This window comes from Eublepharis macularius, chromosome 5 (assembly GCF_028583425.1).
Source record: "Eublepharis macularius isolate TG4126 chromosome 5, MPM_Emac_v1.0, whole genome shotgun sequence".
NCBI classification, from domain to species: Eukaryota; Metazoa; Chordata; class Lepidosauria; order Squamata; family Eublepharidae; genus Eublepharis; species Eublepharis macularius.
In genome coordinates, this window is record NC_072794.1 from 13,990,647 (window position 1) to 14,013,733 (window position 23,087).

The following is a 23,087-nucleotide window of genomic DNA, read 5'->3' on the forward strand; positions in this document are numbered from 1 at the left end:
AAAACATTTCATGTTGTCTTGTAAACTTTTACAACAAGCTTGCAAGGTAAGCCGGGATGATCATTGTCATCATATTGCAGGTAGGGCACACAGCGGCTGACAAAGAATGACTTGCGGCAGAAGAGACATTTGAACCCCATACCATCAGCCGTAATGCTACACGTAACTAATAAAGCTGCCCCGGTGAAGCTCTTTGCTCTGGTACATTTTCCAGGAGCGTGGATTCCATAGCACTGACCCACAAAGGAAGAAGCCTGCCGCTTCTCTGTGTGAGTCACTGCTGCAGCTCCACCACTTTCCAAATTGCCTCTGCCAGCGGCCGGTAGATTTTGCCCTTTGCCTGCAGTGTTGCAATTTAGAATTGCCAACTCGCAGAGGCAGTTGCATAGTACATCTCTGTGCATCTTCAGCAACATAAGGAGACAAAATAGGTTCCTCTGAAAGAGAGTCATGCTTACCTAACAAAACCCACAAATGTTTTTCTAGATGCTTTTATTTAAAAAAAGATCTCACGGGGTTTTGTAGTATGTTAAAATGAAAACCACCTCCTTCCTTTTTGGAACTCTCTAAAAGACACTCGGAACACCTTCTAACATGTAATACTTTTTATTTCAATGATACAAGCTTTTTTTCTTTTATTCCAAAAGAAAAAAAAAAAGATCGGGAATCCATAAACGAGGAAAAAAACATTTCAATACATTGCCCAGACTAAGAAAAAAAGAGATTCATTTCACTCCAACGGACCAGCTGCCAAAAAGTTACATCCTGGCGAGGTGCTGCTACTGGTTAGAGAAAGTATGTACAAAGCTGCCCCCTCCCCACAACATAGTTTTGCTTCCAGAGATACTGGTAAGAGAGATTGGGGGGGGGGGCATGAGAATTGCTTACAAATGCAAAAGATTTTAATCCTGCAGTGACCGCCCCTCCCCCAAATAACCAGGCCTGCAAATAGTTTGTTTTTAGTGAAGTTTTTTTTTGGTGGGGGGGGGGGCATTACTGTTACAGCCACAAAACACTTTGGGGCTATGTGTGGGGGTGGGGAAGGAAGGAAACAGAATATGTATACCACAAAGATATTTCTGTATGAATGTGATTGGGGGGAGGGGGTTAGAAAAAGTTCCACCAGCAAGAAAGAGTTTTTTATTTTGTTTTAAAGCAGCATTTATGAGACCCTTACAGGCTAAAATGAATTGCTTCTCCCCTCCACCCCCCACCATGGTTGGGCAAGGAAAAAAATTAATTACAATGAAATATTATTTTTAGATATATATATATATATATTGTACATAAATATTGTGGGTATCTCAATACTGGAGTTAACAGGTGGAGGGAAATTCGATTAGGAAAGAAAAAAGAGTAAGTGAAAGGTGGATATAAAAAGATCTGCTGGGAGGCAGAAAAAATAACTCTTACAATTTTGTCCTCCCCCCTGCCCCGTTGTTATTTTTATAAAATGTCAGGCCTCAACATTAAAAAGCCTGATAGAAAATTAGTGCCCCCCCCCAATACAAGTGCCACGGAAAAACAACTTTTGAGCTATTGACATGTAGGCAGAGCAACACCCTAACTGCCCCCCGCCCCAAATTCAAGTCCCTTGAGGGAATGGGGTGGCAGTGGAAGGAGGGCAATTGCAAGACTCCCTCTTAGAAACCTCCCACATCTGTGTTTGATCCCACTGCCTGCAGTGAGAGCATGTAAAGGGACTTGAGGGGGGGCGTGGGGCAGGAGAAATACAGTTACCATTTCTGGAAGGCCAGAGATTATCAGTCCTGCTGGTCTACTGCAATGAAATCTTCTGCAAATTTCATCGCCGCCGCCACCACCACACCCCAGCTCCAGGCTAAACCTGGAGAAAGGAGAATTTCTAGGGGGCAAAGAAGGATTTAAGTGCTTGGGACCCCTGAAGCCACACAGCCCGGGAATCCAGCCTACACTCTTGCTGGCTGGGAATCCCGAGAGGGGAAGGGGTTTTGCTAAAAGAAATGCTTCTGCATAAAGATACATATCCTACTAAGAAACGGCAGAATCAATCTGACTGACCAGCCCGTGTTTTCAATATGCACCACAAATTCAAAGATGTGCAAGGACACCTCTGACAGCAGACATGGTACAGAGGCAGGGGCAACAGACTTCACATGGCTGCCAGGGTACTATGTTTTTGCATTGGAAAGGAGTTAAAAACATCTCCCTGCATGTAGGACACTCGCACATTAGAGGGAGCGGTTAAAGTAGACTCCCTGATAGGCTGGCTTTCTGCAAGCAGACAGGAAGCTTTGTATCGGGGAGAGGATTCAAATATGCCAAGTGGCGCACTCTAGCCTTGTTCTGTGCAACATATATTGGCTGCAGTGGATGAGGATTAGCTGAGGTTGGGCCCAAGTCAGATTTCCACTAGACTGTGCTGAGGTGACAAACTGACATACATTTCTAGGCTCAGTCCTGCCATATTGCTGCATTAGCGATGGTCCTGGCATATAGCGGGAGATGGCTGTGTTGGCTGACTTTTTTATGAAAGGTATGTAATGACACAGCCCCCAAGGAACCAATTCAGAAACTTTACCTTCAGGAAACCAGCTGAAATGCTCTCGTTTTGTGTTCTTTTGCCCACAGAGGTACCAGCCTCTGTGTCCCCTCAGGGGGCACAGACCCAACACACGAGCGGCTCCAAGAGCCACAGCTTCCCAATTAGGACCTCCTGATGGGGCAGTTCTGTAGTGGGGGCTCCGGTTCTTTGTGCGAAGCTGCGGCAAACCAGTTTCAACCCATTTGGACAGGGGAAAATAACACCACAGCGGTGGAGAACAGGACAAGATGGGCCCAGTTTGGAGACTGGGGACAAGCGAGAGGATGGAATGATGGAGGGGTTCTCCTTTGCAGACGGGACCCGGGGTTTGACAAGGAAGGCCAAGACAAGGCACGCTGAACTGGAACAAGCGAGGGGCTTGGGGTGGGCCAACAGCCTTCTTTGAGGCAAGGGCCTCAGACCGGTTCTGAAACAGAAGGTGCCGGAATATGAGGCCCAGGATTTCCAAAAGGTCACTGCGGGTGACCCAGTAAGGATGCTGATCCTAAGTTGGAAGCAGCCATAACCTGAGCCCCAAGGCCACGTTGCCATCAGGCCTTGCGCTGGGGCCAGGAAACTGACCGTTCAGTATGGCTGCCGGTGCCCCGTGCTTTATGAGCAGAACACGGAGAATGAGACCATAGAACCAGCAGCCCCCCAAAGATAAGGGAAGGTAATAACGGAGAAGGGGCTTGGAGGGTCAGTTGTGCCCAATTACTGTGGAGTACCACAAAGGATTTCTCACAATCCTTCCACGGGGACCCCACAGTTCAAAAACCTCATTTTGGGTCCTAGTTTTCATGTGAGCGGGTCAGCTTGCACCTGCAGACTGAATGTTCCTTCATATTAAAAAAAAAAAAGTTCCCTTTATGCCAAATACTACAATGTCAAGAAGAATGTTAATTTCACCTTTTGCCTGACATGCTTGTTTTCTGCATGCGAGGAAATTTGGGGTACAAAGCAGCATTCAACCCTTCAAATCTTCATCAGTGGTCTGAAACTGTACAGCCCAAATCTAGGGAATAAGAACTCAGTCCTTTGATTCTCATATAAATGCTCATCTGTTTCCCGAGAAGAATTTTCTAGGTACACATACAGTGTGAAAGGGGCACGGGGAAGAAAACCATAACAGAGATCCACGATGGCTACAACTGGACCAAGTAGATCTGTTTCTGTCCCCTATAGTTCTCTGGTAGTGTTTAACGCGCTTCACAAGTTCAGAAAATCATCGTGCACTTTGGGACATACAGGCACAATCCACAATGGCAGGTCCCACACACACCCAGAAAGACCCATAAACCAAGCTGTGCACTCTCAAGTTTCCAGCTCTGGCAGTGTGCTTTATGGGGCAGGTGGAGAGGGAAGAGAACAAAAAAAATCACAAAGCAAAAACAAGAGGCACACAATGTACAAGTGCAGGCCCTATTTGGCTTGACATCTCAATTCAAGCACCCCAAAACAGGGAAGTCTAGGGAGATGCATGGGGTCAGAATTAACCTCGCTTGTGTTTCATGCCCACCCCCGGTTTGTTCCTTTCCATCAAGACTTCTGCTGATACAATCACCCTTCCATTTCCACCGGCTGGACGGGAAAAAATTAGTGTCAGGTTACCACTTGGAATGTAAAGAAGAAAGTCCGGACTTTTGTGCTACCCCCCCCCTGTCCCCTAAGTGTTCTCTGTGTGCAGGAGGTGAGGGGGGAGAACGGAGCTCGAAAACCAGGAACGGGAAAGTCGAGAGAGGCAGTCTCACTGAGGTAGCGGGACCAGCACTTCCACGTAGTTCAGTGGGAAGAAGCCTGACTGGCCGTTGATCATCCCTTCGTACCAGTTCTCGTCGATCTGATTGGTCAACGTGATGATGTCGCCCTCTTTGAAGCCCAGCTCCCCGTCGTTCTCGGGCTCAAAGTCGTACAACGCCTTGCAGCAGGGCTGGTCTAGGTGAGCTGCAAAAGGAAGCCATGGCAGGCTGGTGAGGCCATGCCCACCTATATCCAGCTGATGGTTGGCATCTCATCTGGCCTTCCCACCCAACTGCTATGTGAACCAGGAACTCCACTGTTCTCTATGGCTGAAGTCCCTCATTCGAATCCCCAGTTTGCCATGGAAGCTTGCTGGGTGACCTTGGGCCAGTCACACACTCCATATAGTATGTAAATCCCTCTTGTTGACCTTAGTAGATTAAACCTGACTTGGGTACTGATGTTAACAAGGTTTAACCAGGTTTTGCTAGCCAACATGTGAGGGAATTATGGCCACTTTAACCATGGTTAACGTTGATGCCATAGGGAATGCTTAACCAAGGTTAACTATGGGTTTCCTCATCACCTGGGATAGTTTTCCTGCTTCAGACCTTCTGTATGAAGGAACCCTTATTAGCTGAACCATGGTTGATGTCAGAGCCAAACAATCAGAGTTATGGCTCATGGGTGGAAGTCAGGCATAGGTGGTGGAATGCAATCCTGTCTCCCACTTTCAAAACTATAAAGATAGTGCTAGCACTTCCTCTGCACTGACTTAACTGAGTTTCTAGCAGACAAAGGAACTAAACTGAGATGCAAGTCAACCACCGATCTCCTTCCCCATGCCAGTGCTTGCTTGGGGAAGGAGACACCAAACCTGCTACACTCTCAGCAGTGAACTGTGGCTTTGCCCAGTTCCTCAGTGCAGTTTGAGGACTGAGAGAATTCATGGTTTGTGCTCACAACCAATGACCCATGCTGGAAAGAGATTAGCTCCCATCCATGTGCAGGAAAGGTTGGAGGGGGCCTGCATTTCCTACCTGCCAGCAATGTCTTCGTCAAGCATATTGGATAGCCAGCAAAAAATCCACTAAATGGGCTTGTATTGCTGGGAGAGAAATTGGGTGCTGAGGAACTGGATCTGTTCAGCTTCAGCTGGACCACACCGGAAAATCATCAAATCCAACTCTGAGATCAAGGTTTGGCGCCCAGCAATGTGCAACTCTCCTAAGTCACTTACAACACAACCCTAAGCACAGTTGCACCCTTCTGCCCATTGACTTCAGAAGGCATAGAAGGGTGTAAGTCTATTAGGACTGCACTGCCAATCCCAGATAATACAGCGATTTACAAGAATACAGTCAAAGCAATTTGCCCTGCTGAGGATGTGCATGTGTTCAGAAGGAAAATTGGGACAACCTACACGGGACCAAATCAAATGAAGGTCAAATGCATGTTGCATGGTTGAATATTCCTTCCATTAAAGGGGGGGGGACTCCCTGCACATAGAAATCTAGCAGACCTGGGAAAGAGTCAAAACTCCCTGCACATAGAAATCTAGCAGACCAGGGAAAGAGTCAAAACTCCCTGCACATAGAAATCTAGCAGACCAGGGAAAGAGTCATGCTACAACTCTTCTCCATTCCATACTGGATTCCTCTGTGTTCTGATGAGGGAGAGAAATCAACTATGCCATCTATTCCCTAACGTGATACAGTCCCAGTAAGGGCTGTGTCATGGTCCTTGTTCTTAAATACATAGCTCAGCCTTGAGCACTAACACAATTTACGCTTCATTCTTTTTAAAAGAAAGGTTAATTCCGTGCCAAAATAAAACATTTTTTCCAAACTGATTCTGCTTCTTGGCAAAACAGCTACGCTGAACACCAAAAGCCTCCGTAGTTGGCCACAAGAGGCTATATTCAGGATTCTGAGATAACCGGGCATTGCCAACTTTCTTCACAGCCATAAGGTCTAGAAACTTGCTTTTGAAAGATCAAAAGATTAATCAGATGCTGGTTAATGCACATTCATGCACAAACACGTATCATTATTATGGACAGGAAAAATAACCCCCACACAGTCCTGCTCGTGGACAAAAATTTGCTTGGAACTTAAAAGTTAATATAGCAAAAGAAAATCAGCAACTGAAACTAGTGGCTTAAGGAAAAGAATGGAAGAGGGAACATAAGAGGGAGAGTCGACGCTTCATGCAGGGTGACTGGGGAAAGGAGTCAAGGCAGGGCAAGGAACTCACAAAAATTCCTGCTGGGGGTCCGGGATGGTTTTTCGGATCGGAAAGAGGAGGAAGCTGCTTTCAAAAGAAAAAAAAAAGACAAACATGCTTTATTTAAAAAAATCCAACAACAACATTTAAGTCAAATGCTCTCGACAAGACATAACGGGGAGGCAGGGTGGTGGCTGGTTAGTGAGAAGTCACATGGAGCAGCATTAGAGACCCCAAAGTTAGGTTTCGTATGGCAGAGGAAACGGGGCGGCACAGAAAGGAAGGGATGCAACCTCTTCCCCCAGCTGGGAACAACTGGAGAGGTCGCAGCTGCACAGATCCCTCGGATGCAGCTTTTTAACCTCGCAGGTACCTCTGAATGCTGCAGGGAGAGAAGTTTCTCTTTGCCTTTCATCTCCCCCCCCCCCCCGCACTCACAGTGTTGTTACGACGTTTTTTTAAATAGAAGGCACAGCAAATGCTCATAAAATGTCACTTCTCCTCTTTCCAATTTGAATCTCGGTTCCAGGCCGGAGTTGGCTCTGGGATGTTTGATCTCCCCCCTGCCCCCCAAGTCTGAAACACTCCGCCCCCGCCCCCAAGTCCAGTAATGCCGGCCTTCTGTGAGTCCCCTTTGCTTCTGGGCAGAAGCAGCAACCAAGGTGGGGCACAAAAACAGTAAGCCTGGAGAACAGGTCTACTGGTTCTCCGTGCAGAGAGGGGCATCCTTGACTCCCTCCCTCCCCGCTTCCAAGTAGTGTAGCTTTCTGTACTCCTAAATCTGTGGCAGGAGCTAGAATGACTGTCAAGGAAACAAACTTATGCCTAACAGAACCAAACCCTTGTCCCCCCCGCGCGTCTGCTCTCCTTGGCAGTGGATCCCCAGGGTCTCAACTGGGAAAGCATTCTCAATCCCTGTGACCTGAGATCTTTAAACTGGAGATGCTGGGGACTGAACTTAGGGGTTTTCTGCGTGAAAAGCAGAGCTTGACAACTCAGCCACAGCTGGTCCACATGTCCCTGGAGCTGCTCATATACAGGCCCTTGTATGGAGGACAGGTTTTATTACCTGAGTCTTTGGCCACAAAGCCCATCACACAAATATGGTCTGTTTATTTTTTCCTTTTATGGCTAATGAGGTGAGTCTAGGATTGGGGGGCTGCTACAGATATCTGGGCCTTGTCCAGATGGCACAGGTTCCTCAGCTGCTGGGGGGGTCGAAACCCCTCTGGCCCAACAACCCTTTCCTGACACTGAATGCTGACATCTGCTGAAAAACCCTTTATAGGTCTGATTTCCTTGCAGGCAGGGCTTTTTTTCAGTGGGAACACGGTGGAATGGAGTTCCGGCATCTCTTAAAAATGGTCACATGGCCGGTGGCCCCGCCCCCTGATCTCCAGACAGAAGGGAGTTTAGAGCCGAGCGGCGCAGAAGGCAATCTAAACTCCCCTCTGTCTGGAGATCAGGGGGCGGGGCCACCGGCCATGTGACCATTTTCGCTGAGGGCAATTTAAACTTTAAAAAACTCCCCCCTTATTCCAGCTGACCCAAAGTGACGTCATTGTGTGGTCTTGAGTTCCACCACCTCTTTTCCCAGAAAAAAAGCCTGCTTGCAGGGGTATCTTCTGCAGCGTCTTTGAGATCTGACACGGAGAATCTTTTTGTGGCTTAATCACAGGCCAAGGGCCGCTGCTTCAAGGGCAACCTTAAGACAAGCTTCCGAAGTATGAAATCAACTATCCTTTGGGAGGGGTCCACTTGAGCCATCCTTACCTGAGACTTTAGGGGTGGGGTTGCAGGAAAAGCCGCCATTGGATTGATCGGACTCTCCAAATTCGTAAGACTCTCGGGGCTTCGGTTTATACTCCCGTCTGGGGCGTGAGGAAGCCTCCATTACTCTGGAGAGAAAAAATGGTATCAATGACAAGAAATAGCTTTGGAGTCTAAGAGAGGCCAAGACAATATTATTAATCATGACAAGCATTGACAGTGTGAATTAAAGAAAAACAAGGGTTCTCCAGATTGGCTGAAGAGGGTCTGGAATCTCATTATATATGGCATCTCCCTCGTTTCCAAATCTAAGTAAAATGCTTCGTTGTGCATTTCACCTAAACCACAGTTGTGGGCAACTGTGACTAGACAGACAAGACAAAACTCCAAAAAGAATTACACGACACAGTCCCCAAAGCTTATTTATAATCTGAGAGTGATATAAGTCTCCCCAGAGGTGGAAAACTTAATGAGCCACCTGCATATGAAAGGATTACAAATTCCAGCCTTCCATTTTGACATCTGAAGCCCCTACCTACCAATGGGCGGGACTTCAAGCACTAAGAGCTGGACCTTGAGAAAGTTGGGCACCCTCTGGCTTTCTTTCTTGCTGGCTTCCACTTGACAGGATTTGTTCCAAGGGTGACGGTTATGCACCAGATGCCAAACTGCACGCTTTCCTAAGCAGCGCTTTAACGTTGCTTCTACTTGCCTGCGTTTGAGTTTATCAGCAAGCTCGTCGAGGATCTGAACTGCTTGCTTGTGGTAGACGAGCTGAGCTTCCACCAGAGCTGAGAGCTGGCTCACTTGTTCGATCTGCAGCAAACGTTAAAACCCGAAAGTATGGTTTAAAAACCTTCAGTGTGCAAGAGGGCTGTGTGGCATGGTGTAATGTTTAGAGTGTTGGACCCGGATCTGGGAAACCCGGGTGCAAATCCTCTCTCTGCCATGGAAGCTTTACTGAGTAACCTGGGGCCAGTCACACTCTCAGCCTAACCTACCTCGTCAGGTTGTTGTGAGGATAAAATGGAGAAGAGAATGATGCAAGCTAATTTGGGTCCTCATCTGGGGAGAAAGGGGGAGTATAAATGGAAAAAAAAATAACCCTGGTTCGAAACCGCCCCCCCCCCCCCCAGCAAGTAACAGTTGAGAGATTCCTGCTAAAGGCAAATATCTCAACCATCACTTACCCTAATTCTTCCTTGAACCAGGGTATTAATTTATGATCTAGTTAAGTGGGAAATGGATTCACTCTGGTTTCGGGCAACTCGTCGCTCACCTGCCAAATGGGAACAAGAGAGCTCAAGCTCACAATGAATCCAATGAAGCACATACTCTGAAAAACAGTGCTAGGCGAGATTAATGTTTCCTGGAGAAGTTCCTCAGGCACTTTCTTTGCATTCTTCCGGGAGTCAAGAAAAGACTAAACTTATTTTCTTAGGCATTTACTAGCCAACGACACTTTTACTGCCATTATATTGCTTCTGTCCTTTGGCTGTAATTAGCAGCCATTCGTTTTGCATTTTTTAAATTTTACTGTCAATGCCTTGAACACATACATGTTAAGAATGACTATTGCACAGGGATCTCCCGCAAGCATTGCGATAATCATTCTTAATATACTCACAGCGTCTGCTGCGGCACTGTGTTTTTTCCTGCTTGAACACATTCATGGCACATGAATGTTCAAAGCAAATAATACACAAGAGCAATAAGCTGGCTCAGATTTAAGCCTCAAGCACAATGCCACCCTGATAATACTCTGAAATAGTGAGTCTCTCTTATTCTGGACCAAAACTCTTTTTTTTAAAAGGAAATGATACAAGACAGTCAGGAGGGCAAAAAAACATCCTTGGACCCATTTCAAGCTGTCTCATGGTTAAGACTAGCCCCATCACACCTCATTTCAAGGTGTAAAAATCACGCACACTTATTTACATTTCATACTGCCCAAGTTCTCTCCTACTCTACACTTACTCAGCACTTTCATAAATAATACTTTGCATTAATATGCTCAAATGGCTTGGTAAAATTTACCCAACATTCCTGCAAACTGTATTAATTACCAAGCGCTTCTCTTTCCCCCCCATTCCATTTTTATTCAGAGTTTTATATAAAAGGAATAACCAAGTAAGAGAAATCCAACTACAAGAAGACGGAAAAAATATTCCCTAAAGTAGCAACTAATAACAAAAAACAAAACAAGGGAAAAAAAGAATACAACAGAACAAATTAAACAAAATGATCAAAAAAGAAAGCTATAGAAACTAAAAGCAGGCTTCCAATTTTCTCTGCAACAAATAGAAATATGAAATTAATATTTTCCTCTTACTCTATTTACAAAAAAGGGCTCTCTTTTTTCTAATGTCATACTTCCTTATTCCACAAATCAACCAATCATCAGATCGCTATTATCTAATTCATACATCCAGAGGAGTTAGCCGTATTAGTCTGTAGTAGCAAAATAGTTAAGAGTCCACTAGCACCTTTAAGACTAACCAATTTTACTGTAGCATAAGCTTTCGAGAACCACAGCTCTCTTTGTCAGATGCAACTTTATTGTAGCATAACCTTTCGAGAATCACAGCTCTCTTTGTCAGATGCAACTTTATTGTAGCATAAGCTTTTGAGAACCACAGCTCTCTTCGTCAGATGCAACTTTATTGTAGCATAAGCTTTTGAGAGCCACAGTTTCTTCGTCAGATGCATCTGACGAATTCATACAAAAAGTCTGTAAGGGGTTTCCATTCAACAATGAACAAGCTTATTGTCTTTTTTCTAATCAATGTCATAAGATTTGCCATCGTTGCAAATGCCAGCGCCTTTACTGGCCATTCCTCTATTGTAGGCAGTGTTGGACTCTTTCACTTTTGTGCATATAATAATCTCGCTGCCAGTTACAAAGCACTTCTCAGGCTACAAACAACAATGAAGGAAGGAGGGAAACAGCCAGTAATACATCTTAACGTTTTTATCTCCCACCTTTCCACTTAGAAACAAACCACCAAGCAGCTGAGAGAATTCAATTAAACGAGTTATGCAAGTCACCCTCACATGCAGGTGCACGCGCACACACGCGCACACACACACAAGAGAGCAGGAAATATAATGAATACTTGCCAAAAGAACTCAAAACTCTACAAACAGTAGTGGGTAGATGCAATTAGAGCACCTCGAACAATCTCATTCAATGACATTTATATAGTGCAGTGCTTTGGTGTTCTCTGAAAGCATTTCACATTCTCACAGTAGGCAATGCAACAGCCCTGTAAGGTAGGCCAGTAACTGCAGATTTAGAGGTCCAAACAGCCACCCAGTGACTTCTTCATAAAGGGAATATTTGAACCAAGGACATCCCAGCTCTCATGCTTATCTATCTAGGACACCTTATCCTTCCTCCAAGAATCTTTGAGAGGCATACACGGCTTCTCCTTCTCAATTTTATCCTCACGACAGTTCTGTGACACAGGTTATGCTGAGCATGCGCATAAATGGATCAAAATCAATCAGTGAACTTTATGGATCCAAGAGAGGGAGTATCTGAACCCGGGTCCTAAGCTCAGTATCTGGACTCAGGTGCTCTCGCCACAACCCCATTCCCACATCCTCAGTGTTCCCCAAACGGGCTCAGCCTACGTCCCAACCTTGGGGCTTCAAGAGTCCGGCTTCCCCAGGCACACTCACGTCAGTCTCTAGGAGGTTGTGCATGCTCGTCTCCGCGACCTCCTTAGACTCCTCAAACTTCTCCAGGGCTTGCCGAAGCTCCTCATCGGGGATTTTCCCCTGGCGCTTCTTCTTGTAGTCGAAGTCTAAGCGCCGGCCCTCTAGCTTTTTCAGGTGATGCTGGAGAAAGAGGAAGGATCAGCGGCTGCCAGAAAGCATACTAGAGAACCACAGAGGCTGCCTGGAATCCAGCCTAGCAGTATCCCAGTGCCCACAGAGGCCCAGTGGCACATCCATGCAGCAGGATCATGTGCTCCAAGGTACACTCTGCAGCTTAGGATCAAAACCACCCCCAAGTATCTTTTGCCCCAGGGCCACCATGCCCTCGCCGTTGGGCGTCTGGATTGGCATGGCCCCCATCAGCCACCAGAAAATAGCATGAAGGGAATTTGCAAGTTTTGACAATGGAGATCATAAGCATTGAAAAAAATGACATCAAAATGCAAAGTCCAGAGTTGCCTTTATAGTGGTGCGGGTGGAGGGGGGGGAGCCTTCCTGCATTAAAAAAGCCAAACTGTTTTAATACCGTCCTTTCTGTTTGGAATCTATGGCCAATCAGTTTAACAGAACAGCCCCCCCGAGTTCCAGCAGAGGCAGCGGTTCTCAGTTTAGGGGCCATCCTTGACAGAAAGAGGACACCTAGAAAGGGTTACAAAATCCTGGAAAGGGGAAAAGGTCTCAAGGCGAGTTAAGATTCTCTCCTTTCCCCCAGACGATGCACTGGAGGATTAAATGCCATCAGACTCAGGGCTGCCACTGATTCAAGCTGCATGTACATCTGTGCACCCCGAAGTGTGCATGCTGCACCTCTAATTGCCTCATCGCACCATTTGCAAAAAGCTGCTGTTTCACTTTCCCCTGTGCATTACGTGGGAGTCACGGGCCAGAGATCTCTTCTGGTTCTACTCCCCTTTCTGACATCAGAAGTTGCAATCGGTGCCCCAATCCACACAGGCACTTGAGAGCAGGCACAGATCTGGGCCACACCCCGATGCGTAAGGAGCCCAGAAAATAGAACCTAGAAAGGCAGCCCTTTCTTAAACCCATCAGGATTAGCAACAGACAGGCCCTGGCCCCGAAAGTAGCTCACTGTTCAGTCCTGCCTCCCCACTCGATGGCCAAAGAAGAGGATGAGGATGCAGAACTTGCTGGAAGTTTCCCCTGAAGCTGGGTGGCCCCTTACCCACCAACCTCTAGCCTCAGAACAGCCCTCCAGCAATCCCAGCTGTAGGCCAGGGTCAGAGCTGGCGTGTCCATGGAGGTGGGTCCGGCAGCCGCCTCGAGCGCTGAGGTGCCGGAGGGGGCACCTAGGGTGGGGGCGCATGCCGCAGAGCTGGCAGCAGCACCGCTGGCAGCTGAGCAGGAGGGCTGGGAAGTCGCCCGCATGCTGCCCCAGCTGCCTGCCATGCCTGGCCTGCAGCTGCTGAGCCCGGCCAGAAGTGCGTGCTGGCGGTGGCAGCATGGGGCAGTCTGAGCGGGCAGCCTTCCAGCCTAGTTGCCCTATGCTGCCGCTGCCAGCACACAACTGCACACCAGGCGTGGCAGACAGCCAGGGCAGCAAGGGGTAATTGAGCGGAAGGGCTGGGAGGCCACCCACGCACCGCCCCTGCTGCCCACTGCACCAATGGGGCCGGCTTGCAGCAGCATGTTATGTGATGACATCACATGCAGTGATGTTGTCACATCATCCGGGTGCGCACGCGCTCTTTGTGCACGTTAATGGACGCAGCAACAGCCCTTCCCCCAGCCTCAGGCGCCAGAAAGCCTGGCACCGGCCCTGGCCAGGGTTGCTACTTAGAGTAAACACCACCTTAAGAGGAGGGCTTCCTACAATGCCCCCACCCTCTGCGAGACAGCAGGGCAGTTTTAGCAGGCTACTTGATGGGGCCTGGTGCCACCACCGTGACCACCCTGCCACCCTTCATCCACCACCACCACCACAAACTAAGTTTACCTGGATCTCTTTCAAGTCCTTATCACACAAATTCTGAAGGGGGTCGATGAAGTTTTGCTTGACTTCAATATCCAGGGAGTCCTTCACTTCAGCCAGGCGCTTCATGGACTCACCAGCATCAAGAAGGGCGTCGCCTTTGTGTGCAAAAACAAGAAAGGTTGAGGGTAAGGGGAAAGCAGAAGGAAGAAGCAGAACATGGGTTAAGCCCGAAGGACAGGGCGTCTTAGCAAGAAAATGACATCAGGAAAGTCTGGCAAATGTACAATTCTAGAAATTTTTGGGAAATTTTTGGGGATAGAATGCCCCTAGTCCAAAAAAAATATCAATTTTTAAGGATATCTTTGAAAATTTGGGATAAATATAGAAGTGAACTTCTTCCCTTAACCTCCAGATATGCCTCTTATACTAATCAATCTTGGTTCCCTCCTGCTCAAGGGAATTCTCCTTTTAGATGCTGGTACCTAAAAGGCTTTGTTAGATTGGTGGATCTTATTTCAAATGGTCAAATCCTTTCCAAACCAGATATAGAGGCTGCAATGCAAGAAAGTATATCTTGGTTAAATTATTATCAGATTAGACATATTCTAGAAACCCTAGGTATAGTGCGAAATTGGGCAATGCCTTTAACTGCTCTAGAAGCACTATTTAAGCAAAGTGAGAGAGGCCATAAAGGTCTCCTTTCTAAGATCTATAAAGCACTATTATCAACATGTAATAAACCTATTATAACAGCTGAAAGAGCTTGGATTGCAGATTGTGAAGATAGAATTTCCAAAGAGGAGTTTGAAAAAGCATGGAAGGCCCCAAGTTTTAATTCTAAAATTTTAACAATTCACCTTAACTCAGTTAAGATATTACATAGAAGCTATTAAACTCCAATGAGAATTGCTAAATTTTTTAAAAAATTGAACTTAAAACACTGGAAAGGTTGTGGACAGACAGGAGACTTTTTACATTGTTTTTAGATTTGCCCCACCATTAAAAGGTTCTGGAATAAAGTATTATTGCAAATAGAAAGTATAGTGGGCCAACAGATTCCAAGAAACCCAGAAAATATTTTTCTAGAAATAGATTTGTGAAAACAAGTAGATAAAAACAAACTGGTTACAACAACAACGTTGTTAACAATTGCTAGGATAGAAATTGCCAAGAAATGGAGAAATAAGAAAGGGCCCTCACCACAAAATTGGTACGACTCCATCTGGAACCATTTTATATTGGGTAAAGTGGATTGCTCTACAGGCATTCAGAATTTGGAAGCCTATCGAAAAAATTTCCAAGCAATATGGTTTCCTATTGTGCAATTTTTGCAGGAAAAAGAAATTGTTTCTTCTAACATTTGTTGTCAAGAGCGATTGAATTTCTAGATGTATGGAACTCCTTAGGAATTGTTATATTTTGGGTTTTGTATGGTTATGTTTTAAGTTAATGCGTAATAAATTTATTATTAAAAAAAAGAAAAGTCTGACCAGCTTGGACTGAACGGTCTGCCTGTTCCAGCATCTGATTTCCAACAACGGCCTGCCAGGTGTAGCCAGGAACAAGCAGAGCAAATCTCAGAGATGGAGAGAACAGTGAGCTATATAAAGGCTTTAAGCCTTATATCTGTTGCTGCTATGGATCTTAATTTATTTATTCAATTCAATTTATTCAATTTAAGCTACAACTGATTCAACAAAAAATTATGTTTAGCGTATATTGGAAACTACAGCACCTTTTTGGTAAAGGCTTAAGTACAGTATCTAATTGCTGGCACTGTAACTTACAGAATGTGAGTCTTAAGCATAAGCTTTGCACATGTCCAGTTATTCGGTCCTTTGGGGAGGAAGTTATTACTCATATTAATTGAACGTGTTCAATCTAACTTTGCGTAAGATCATGGGGGTTCCTATGTGTGTTCCATATGCTGCCTTATGCGTAGAGCGCGGTCAGAATCTGTTGGCCACCAAGGCATGGCTTCACACTATCAAATATTGGTTGAAAAACTCCATTTTAATTCTGATCCCCCCAGTTATACGTACCATTTATTATCTGAATTTGCCAACTCTAGTTGGTCAGCCTGTATTGAAGCTAAAATAAGTGCCTTGAACTTATCTATAGAATCTTTATCCCTGCTATCTGAGTCTGAGGCCTTCTCAAAAATAAAATCCAGTCTTTTGGGATTAGAGTTGCAAACTCTCTATAGTTCTGCTAATAGAACTCGTTCTCCCCTAAACTTGGGGATTGTCCCTAATGTAAGCTTCCCAGCAGTATACCTTTACCAACTCCTGGCTCCCAATTTACGTAGAGCCTTTTCTCTGGCCAGATTTAATGTTCTTCCTTCAGCCATTTTATCTGGCAGATTTCATGGGATTCCTTATTATAGCAGGTGTTGTCCTTGTTTGATGGACTGTGTTGAAACTGTTTCCCATGTTCTTCTCCAGTGCTCTTTTTATCTGGCGCCACGCCGGGATCTTCTACATCCTATACTAGCCCAACTTTCAGAGTTTTCTGATGATTTTAAGGTTCAGTTTCTGCTTGACAACCCAGATGGGGAAATAACTGAAATAGTAGCAAAGTTTCTCTACAGTGCCACGGCTATACGCCCTGACAAGGAATATTCTGTACTGGTTTTGCTGCACTGTTGCCCTGTTCCTATCTGTATTTTTAATCTTATTTTGTATGGAGTTTCTGTATTTAAAATTTTATATTTTATATATGCCAATAAAGGCTTGCTTGCTTAATTTCGTATTAGAATACTCATTTATTTTTGAGGATGTTAATGTACTATTTGTCTGTCTCCTGGAATTTAACCAACAGTTAAAGGAAATGAACCCTCCGTGCCCTTATAGACTTATGCTACAACACTTGAAACACAAAAGCCCACTTCCCATAACTCATTAGGCTAAGGACAGGATAAAATTATCAGCATTTGAACATATTGCATATACACAGCAATATACAAACCATTTATAGAAGCTTATGTACAGATTTGGCAACACTGTTTTTGTTGCCAGCATGGGTGTTTTTTGTTTTGTTTTGCATTAATAAATAAAAATAAAAAAGGAATAAGCAGACCATGAAGAGAACTGCGTTTCCCTGCTTGTCCTCCAGAAACTGTCATTCAGAGGTAGACTGCCTCTGAACAGAGAAGATCCAATCAGCCACTGTGGCTAACAGCTTTAGAGCAACGGCCTCCGTGAGAATTAAGCTGCCCAGATCTATAGGGGCGGGGGCAGTTTCTCTGTCACCCTCAAATGGGACAGAATGTACTGGTTTTTATACGCACATCCATCAAACACTCCAAGAAAGCAATACAAACATAGAACAGAATTCACTGCTCCATGACAGGTGCACTCACCAAAATTTGACTCATCCCCCAGCTCCTTGCCGTAGCGGATCATGCTCTCACCAAGGAGTCCTTCGGACTGTGGGTAGCCGGGGTTCTTCACTTGCCCACGGATCTTAGACACCGTGTTCAGCATTGTCAGCTTGGCCCGGGAGGCTGGTGGGAAAGAAACAGGCCCACGTCCGAGTTTCCATTTCACAGCCTTGCCAATGGCCGAACAAGTGCCAATTCTTGTATTTAAAAGACAGCCCTGCTGGCTAAGGAAACCCTATTGTCTTCGCCTCCTAGAAATATCCCATGCTCTATAAAAAGGGCATTTCCCCAAGATAGCAGGCAGAAAATAGTTCAATGTGAAGCCTGCCAAAAAGGAAAAAAAGAATTGACGACGTTTCCAACTTTCTGGCAAGCTCCCATTCAGCCCTCAGAGCACACTTTCCAGAAACTGGGTCACGCAGCAAACTGGAAAGTGGGCTGGTTCCAAAAAGTGATGATGAAAAGCCTCCCTGGCTTACTCAGACCCAAAATCCCATCTAGCCTAGCGTTCTGCCTCTGACCGCAGCCAGCAAGGTGAGCCACGAGAGGGCAAGGACAGCCTAGTTTAGTCGTTTTCTAGCTGCGTTTCAGGGACATCATCAGGTACTTATTGGGGGTTCATGAATGAAAAGATCAGTAACTGGGGGCGTGACGGTACTTGCAATGGCAACCTCAAAATATATCTGCTAGGGAGATGATGTTCTGAAAGATTCTGCCAGTATGAGGCTGCCTTACTTTGCATGCCTGTGTGAAGTCTGGTAGGGAAGTCGGACAGGGCCTTTTCAGCTCTGGACCCCCAACAGACCCTGGCCATTTCCACACACGTTGAATAATGCACTTTCAATGCACTTTCGCAATCCTTTGGAAGTGGATTTTTTGTTCCACACATGGAAAATCAGTTTCAAATGTTCACTAAAGAGTATTGAAAGTCGATTATCCAACGTGTGTGGAAGCAGACCCTCACATCCAGCTTTCCAGAAACCTATGATTTAATTCTGGATAGCAATCGGTGTTGCTTATTTGTCTGAGGTTGCTATAACTGTCCATCTGTCCTGCCCTTCTTCCAAGCATCTGAGGATAGTGCGCCTTGGCTCTCCCTACCTCAGTTTATCCTCACAACCACAAAGTGAGCAATCCAAAACAATGTGTTTCCTGACTGAACTGGTACCTGAATTCCTTGCCCGACACTCTAACTGCTACTGGCTGTGAATAGATTCTACTTGGGACTGCTGTTTTTCTGTTGCTTTTAAATAGTTTTAATGCTATTTTTATGATTGCTTTTATTCTCTTGCTGGTTGCTCTCTGTGATTTGGTTTTTAAAAAGGTCTTTAATTGAGGAAATGTTTCTGTGCTGTGAGCTTCCTTGTGCGCCATTTGCATGACAAATAATCGGGACAAAAGCCTTGAAAATGGACAATGGAATAAAAGTTTTAGGGCAAGCTTTTGGCTCAGGTGGTAAAACCACACAGAGCTCAGAGCTGGCCAGTGAACTGTGTGCTCCCCCTCCAATACAACCCAGAATTCTTTGTGCTGCAGTGTGCTTCAAGAGCAGCCACCAAGAGAAAAAAAATCACTGTGGACGGGCCCTCTCCAAAGCTGGACAGTTTGGAAAACCACTGGTTTAAGTGGACAGAATATCTGAAGTGGGCCAGGAAAATCCGGGTGCGAATCCCCGCTCAGCCACAAATCTCAAGCACGACCTTCTCAGGTGGAACTATCTCAGAGTTTAGCAAGAGTTATTTGCAGCCTGCAAAAAACTTGGCCCCTGAAGAGGTGTGCAGTCAATAAGAATATACAAATTTAATATATCAACGATAGGTTGGATCCTAAGTTTTGCTCTGCTCCTGTTAACTGTCTGATTTCTACCTCTCACTGATGATCACCCAAGTCTCCTCCCCGATGCTGTTCTCTAGGGCTCTCTGTCTCCTGGATTCTGGCAACCGCCCAGTGCTATGGGAAGGGGGAGGCGGGAAAGAGCTCCCTTAAGAGCACAGCTTTTATGATTCAACCCTGTAATTTACAACTGAATGTTGCACTCTTGTAAGTACTAATTACACTATCAAACAAGACTCCTGGGAGGGGAAGAGCTTCAGAAAGGCCTTGGCCAAGGATGATGGAGTGGTATCTGGCTGCTGCCGGCAGCAGTCTTAGCTGCAGGGCATCCAGGGCAGCTACCTCAGACCCTGGACCCCCCACTGCCCTGCAACTAGCAGCCTCGGCTACTCCCCTGAAACCCCCGCTGCCCCAGTGTCTTCTGATCTCTTGTGCTGTCTGTGGTAGGCGAGAGGGCAATCAACTGTGTGGCAGCTGTGGGAGCCCCCACCGCCCCACAGCTGATTGCCTGAATGATTCTGGGGCCTCGAGTTTCACCTGGGGCCCTAGAAACACTAAGAACCCCTGCCCGGAGGCTGCCTCCCCTGAAGCCAGATGGAAACTGGAGGGAGAGGGGCTCCCCGTCAAGCTGGATCCAGAATAGTTGTGAGGATAACAAGGCAAAGAGGGGGCACCTGAAGCGCTGTAAGAAAGCTCGTAAAGACTACTTGGAAACCAACACGGGTATCCACATTCAATCGCCCTAAGTGCAACTTTGGGGAGAAAGGAGACTGATTGATACATTTTGTAATTCAGGAGAGCATGCTCGCGCACATGCGCACACGCTTGCTGGGGCACAACACTTACCAGGATTGGGTTGGAGGTACTCTGTTGTTCTGGCCAAGACTTCTGTGACAGCCTTGCTGGTGAGGTCCACTTTCTGTAGAAATGGAGAACAAAAAAGAAATTCTGTAGCACCAGAGGCAGTGAAGGGGAGAGCGATGTCTCATTTTTGTGTGCCATGCACAGGGGAAAGGCTACAGAGCCTTTCAGTTTAGAAAGAAAGACTATGGCAGTGGCGTATGACAGAAGTTTAGAAAATGATGCCTGGGGTAAGGAAAACAGAGAGAGAACCCTCCCTCTCCCAGAATTCTAACACATGTGCATCGCATTCACCTAACTAAGTTGACAGGCATGGATCCAGGACAGGCCAAACTCTTCTTTCAAGCAAACGCTGAATTAAGCGTATGGAATTCACTGCCACAAGATGGTGGCCACTAGTAAAGCTCAAGCAGCTTTGGAAGAGTAATAAATGAGTGCATGGAGGATAGGATGGGTAGACTGAACCTATGCTGCCTCTGCACACGGATCTTTGAGCGCCAGTTGTAGTCTGGAAGGCTTTGGCCCCTGCAGCCTCCTTGTATGCCTTCTGGAGGCATCTCGCTGGCCCCTGTGGGAAACGGGATGCAGGACTAGACAGATCTTTCGTCTGCTACAGCAACATTCTTACGATGCTGTTATGGGATCCACTCTCAACCAGGCACAGCTGCCTAGGGACTGGTGATGCTGTGATGCTGTCCACCTGCTGTCTCGGGCGCTTCCCTGAACTCACCTTTTCCATTTCCTTGAAGTCATCGTCCAGCTTGGTCCCCTCAGCACCTCCAACCTTCTCACTGACCAGCTGCAAAAAACAACAACAACACTTTGACATAAGGGAACTCGAACAAACATCTTCAATGGGCATCCCCGATTTCAGAAGCAATTGTGTACGGTGCCTGCATTCTTTAAAGAACCTACTAATAATAATCTACAATCTGTCGGTTGTATCCTGGCCTTCCTCCACGGAGCTAAAAGGGGGCTTACATGGTTCTCCGCCCACTTCACCTCTTGTAAAAATCCTGTACATGTCAGTTAGGTTCAGAGAAAGTAACGGGACTAAGTTTACCCCAGCGAGCATCACAGCAGAAAGGCGCAAGATTCAAGTCCAGTAGCATCTTAAAGACCAAAAAGATTGCCAGGGCAGAAGCATTCAAGGGTCAAAGCTCCCTTCGTCAGATACCATTCAACTCTAAAAAGCTTATACCCTGGCAACTGTTGTCGCTCTTTAATGTGCTACTGGACTTGAATCTTGCTCATCTACTGCAGACCAACATAGCTAACCACCTGTAACAGCAGAAAGAGAATTTGTATGTGGATCTCCCTGCTGCAAGCTCACTCTAACCACCGCACAACACTGTTACTCAAATAATATTAAATAGCTTATTTACGTGAAACTCCAAAAATGTTCCCATATTTGTAGGACTTACTAGAGCTGCTTTGATGTTGAATCCTGACAAAACAGAGGTTCTCCGGGTTAACAGAAGAGCAGACCAGGAATTTAAGATCTCTCCTGTCTTAGATGGGGTGGTACTGCCTTGAAAAGCCAGGTTCTCGGCTTGGGAGTGCTACTCAACACAGCAGTCATCTTAGAAAACCAGGTGGCTGCAGCGGTTGGGAGTGCTTTTGCTCAGCTTCAGCCGGTGCAACAACTGCACTTGTTCCTGGGTCAGTCAGATGTTGCCACCATGATCCATGCCTTAGTTACATCTCAACTGGACTACTGCAGTGTGCTCTGCTTGAGGCTACCCTTGAAGAGCGTTTGGAAGCTGCAGCTAATGCAGAGCACTGCAGCTAGACTGCTGGCTGGGGCCAGCTATCATCAGCATTTGACCTTGATATCGCAGCCATTATACTGCCTACTAATCCACTTCTAAGCATAATCCAAGGGGTTGGTTTGGGCCTCTAAACCTCTACACGGCTTGGGACGGGGGTGTCTGAAGGACCATCTCCTCCTAGATATTCCTGCTGGGGAATTAAGATCACAGAAAGAGTTCCTCCTGACTGAGTCATTGGCTAAAGAAGCTCACCTGGTGGGTACACAAGAGAAGGCCTTTTCGGTGGCAGCCCCACAATTATAAAACAATCTACCCAGGGAAGGGTATCTGGTCCTGTCATTCCTGATCTTCCGAAGGCAGATGAAGATATCTTTATTTAGCACTGCTTTTAATTAACTTTGTTTTTACGTTTATTGACAGTCCTAAACTCTGTCTTTAAATTTTGTTTTATTCACTTTATTATTATTATTTTAATTATATTAAAAGCCACCCACGCACACACACAGAACTGGAGCGGTGGGCGTTGCTCTGTCATCTCACTCATCCAGAAATCTCATCTTTATTTTTGCAGAGTTCTCCCACTATGTCAGGTCCACACCAAAGCTCTGCAGAGCATCTCTGCCAGCCATGGAGTTTGCAAATTACTGCCCACATGCACAAGGATACCCCCTCAAAAATCTCCTCTAGGCACTTTGCAAATCCAGCCAGCTGATCCTAGAGAGTCCAGCACTGACCATGCCTGGCCTTCTACAAAAGCTAGGAACGATGGCAGTAAAGCAGACAAGCTTTCCATTCAGTTCTGCAGGGATCCCGGAGAAAGTGAAACTGACCAGAGACTTACAAACTGAGTTTCACCTCTGCTGCCAAAGTGGAAGCTTGCAAGTTTCACCAGCGCTCAATACGGAGTAATGCTTCGGGGATTCTCATGTGTACAGATTTCATAACTGCAAATGCTACTTCCCTGATCTGAAAGTTCCTCCATGACTCATTCAGAACACATTTGAAATGTGACATGTCAAGCTCCTGCAAATGTTTTCGGCTGTTTTGGACAGACCAAGGACACTGCAGCTGTGGCACAGAGTGCCATAGAAGAACCCCTGCCCCCAATTATGTTTCCCAGTGTTTTAAAGGGGAATTTTAAAAGGTTGTGGAGTATAGGCCTATTCATGGCTATTAGACAGGATGGAATTTTCACCTGCGGAGTGCTACCAGCTGTAATGCCATGATGGTGGGCATTAAGCTGCTGTAGCACAGGGGTTAAGTGGTTCGGCTGCGATCGGCTGC

General features: G+C 46.1%; 1 protein-coding gene across 8 annotated transcripts in view; it reads right to left on the minus strand.

Moving 5' to 3' along the window:
* The window catches only part of SH3GL1 (SH3 domain containing GRB2 like 1, endophilin A2), an 80,984-nt gene that overhangs the window by 16,306 nt on the left and 41,591 nt on the right, over positions 1-23,087 (minus strand). For 5 of the 8 annotated variants that reach the window (XM_054979313.1, XM_054979310.1, XM_054979311.1 and 2 more), the window contains 9 exons: positions 20,762-20,830; positions 20,017-20,089; positions 17,317-17,460; positions 13,977-14,110; positions 11,984-12,142; positions 9,012-9,115; positions 8,303-8,427; positions 6,560-6,616; positions 639-4,507 (listed from right to left, as the gene is read on the minus strand). In XM_054979313.1, the coding sequence (XP_054835288.1) occupies positions 4,311-4,507; positions 6,560-6,616; positions 8,303-8,427; positions 9,012-9,115; positions 11,984-12,142; positions 13,977-14,110; positions 17,317-17,460; positions 20,017-20,089; positions 20,762-20,830 (1,062 nt within the window). In that variant the 3' untranslated portion in view covers positions 639-4,310. Of the gene's footprint in view, positions 1-638; positions 4,508-6,559; positions 6,617-8,302; positions 8,428-9,011; positions 9,116-11,983; positions 12,143-13,976; positions 14,111-17,316; positions 17,461-20,016; positions 20,090-20,761; positions 20,831-23,087 lie in introns of those variants that run through there. The other 3 variants (XM_054979314.1, XM_054979315.1, XM_054979316.1) reach the window with 3 other exon arrangements.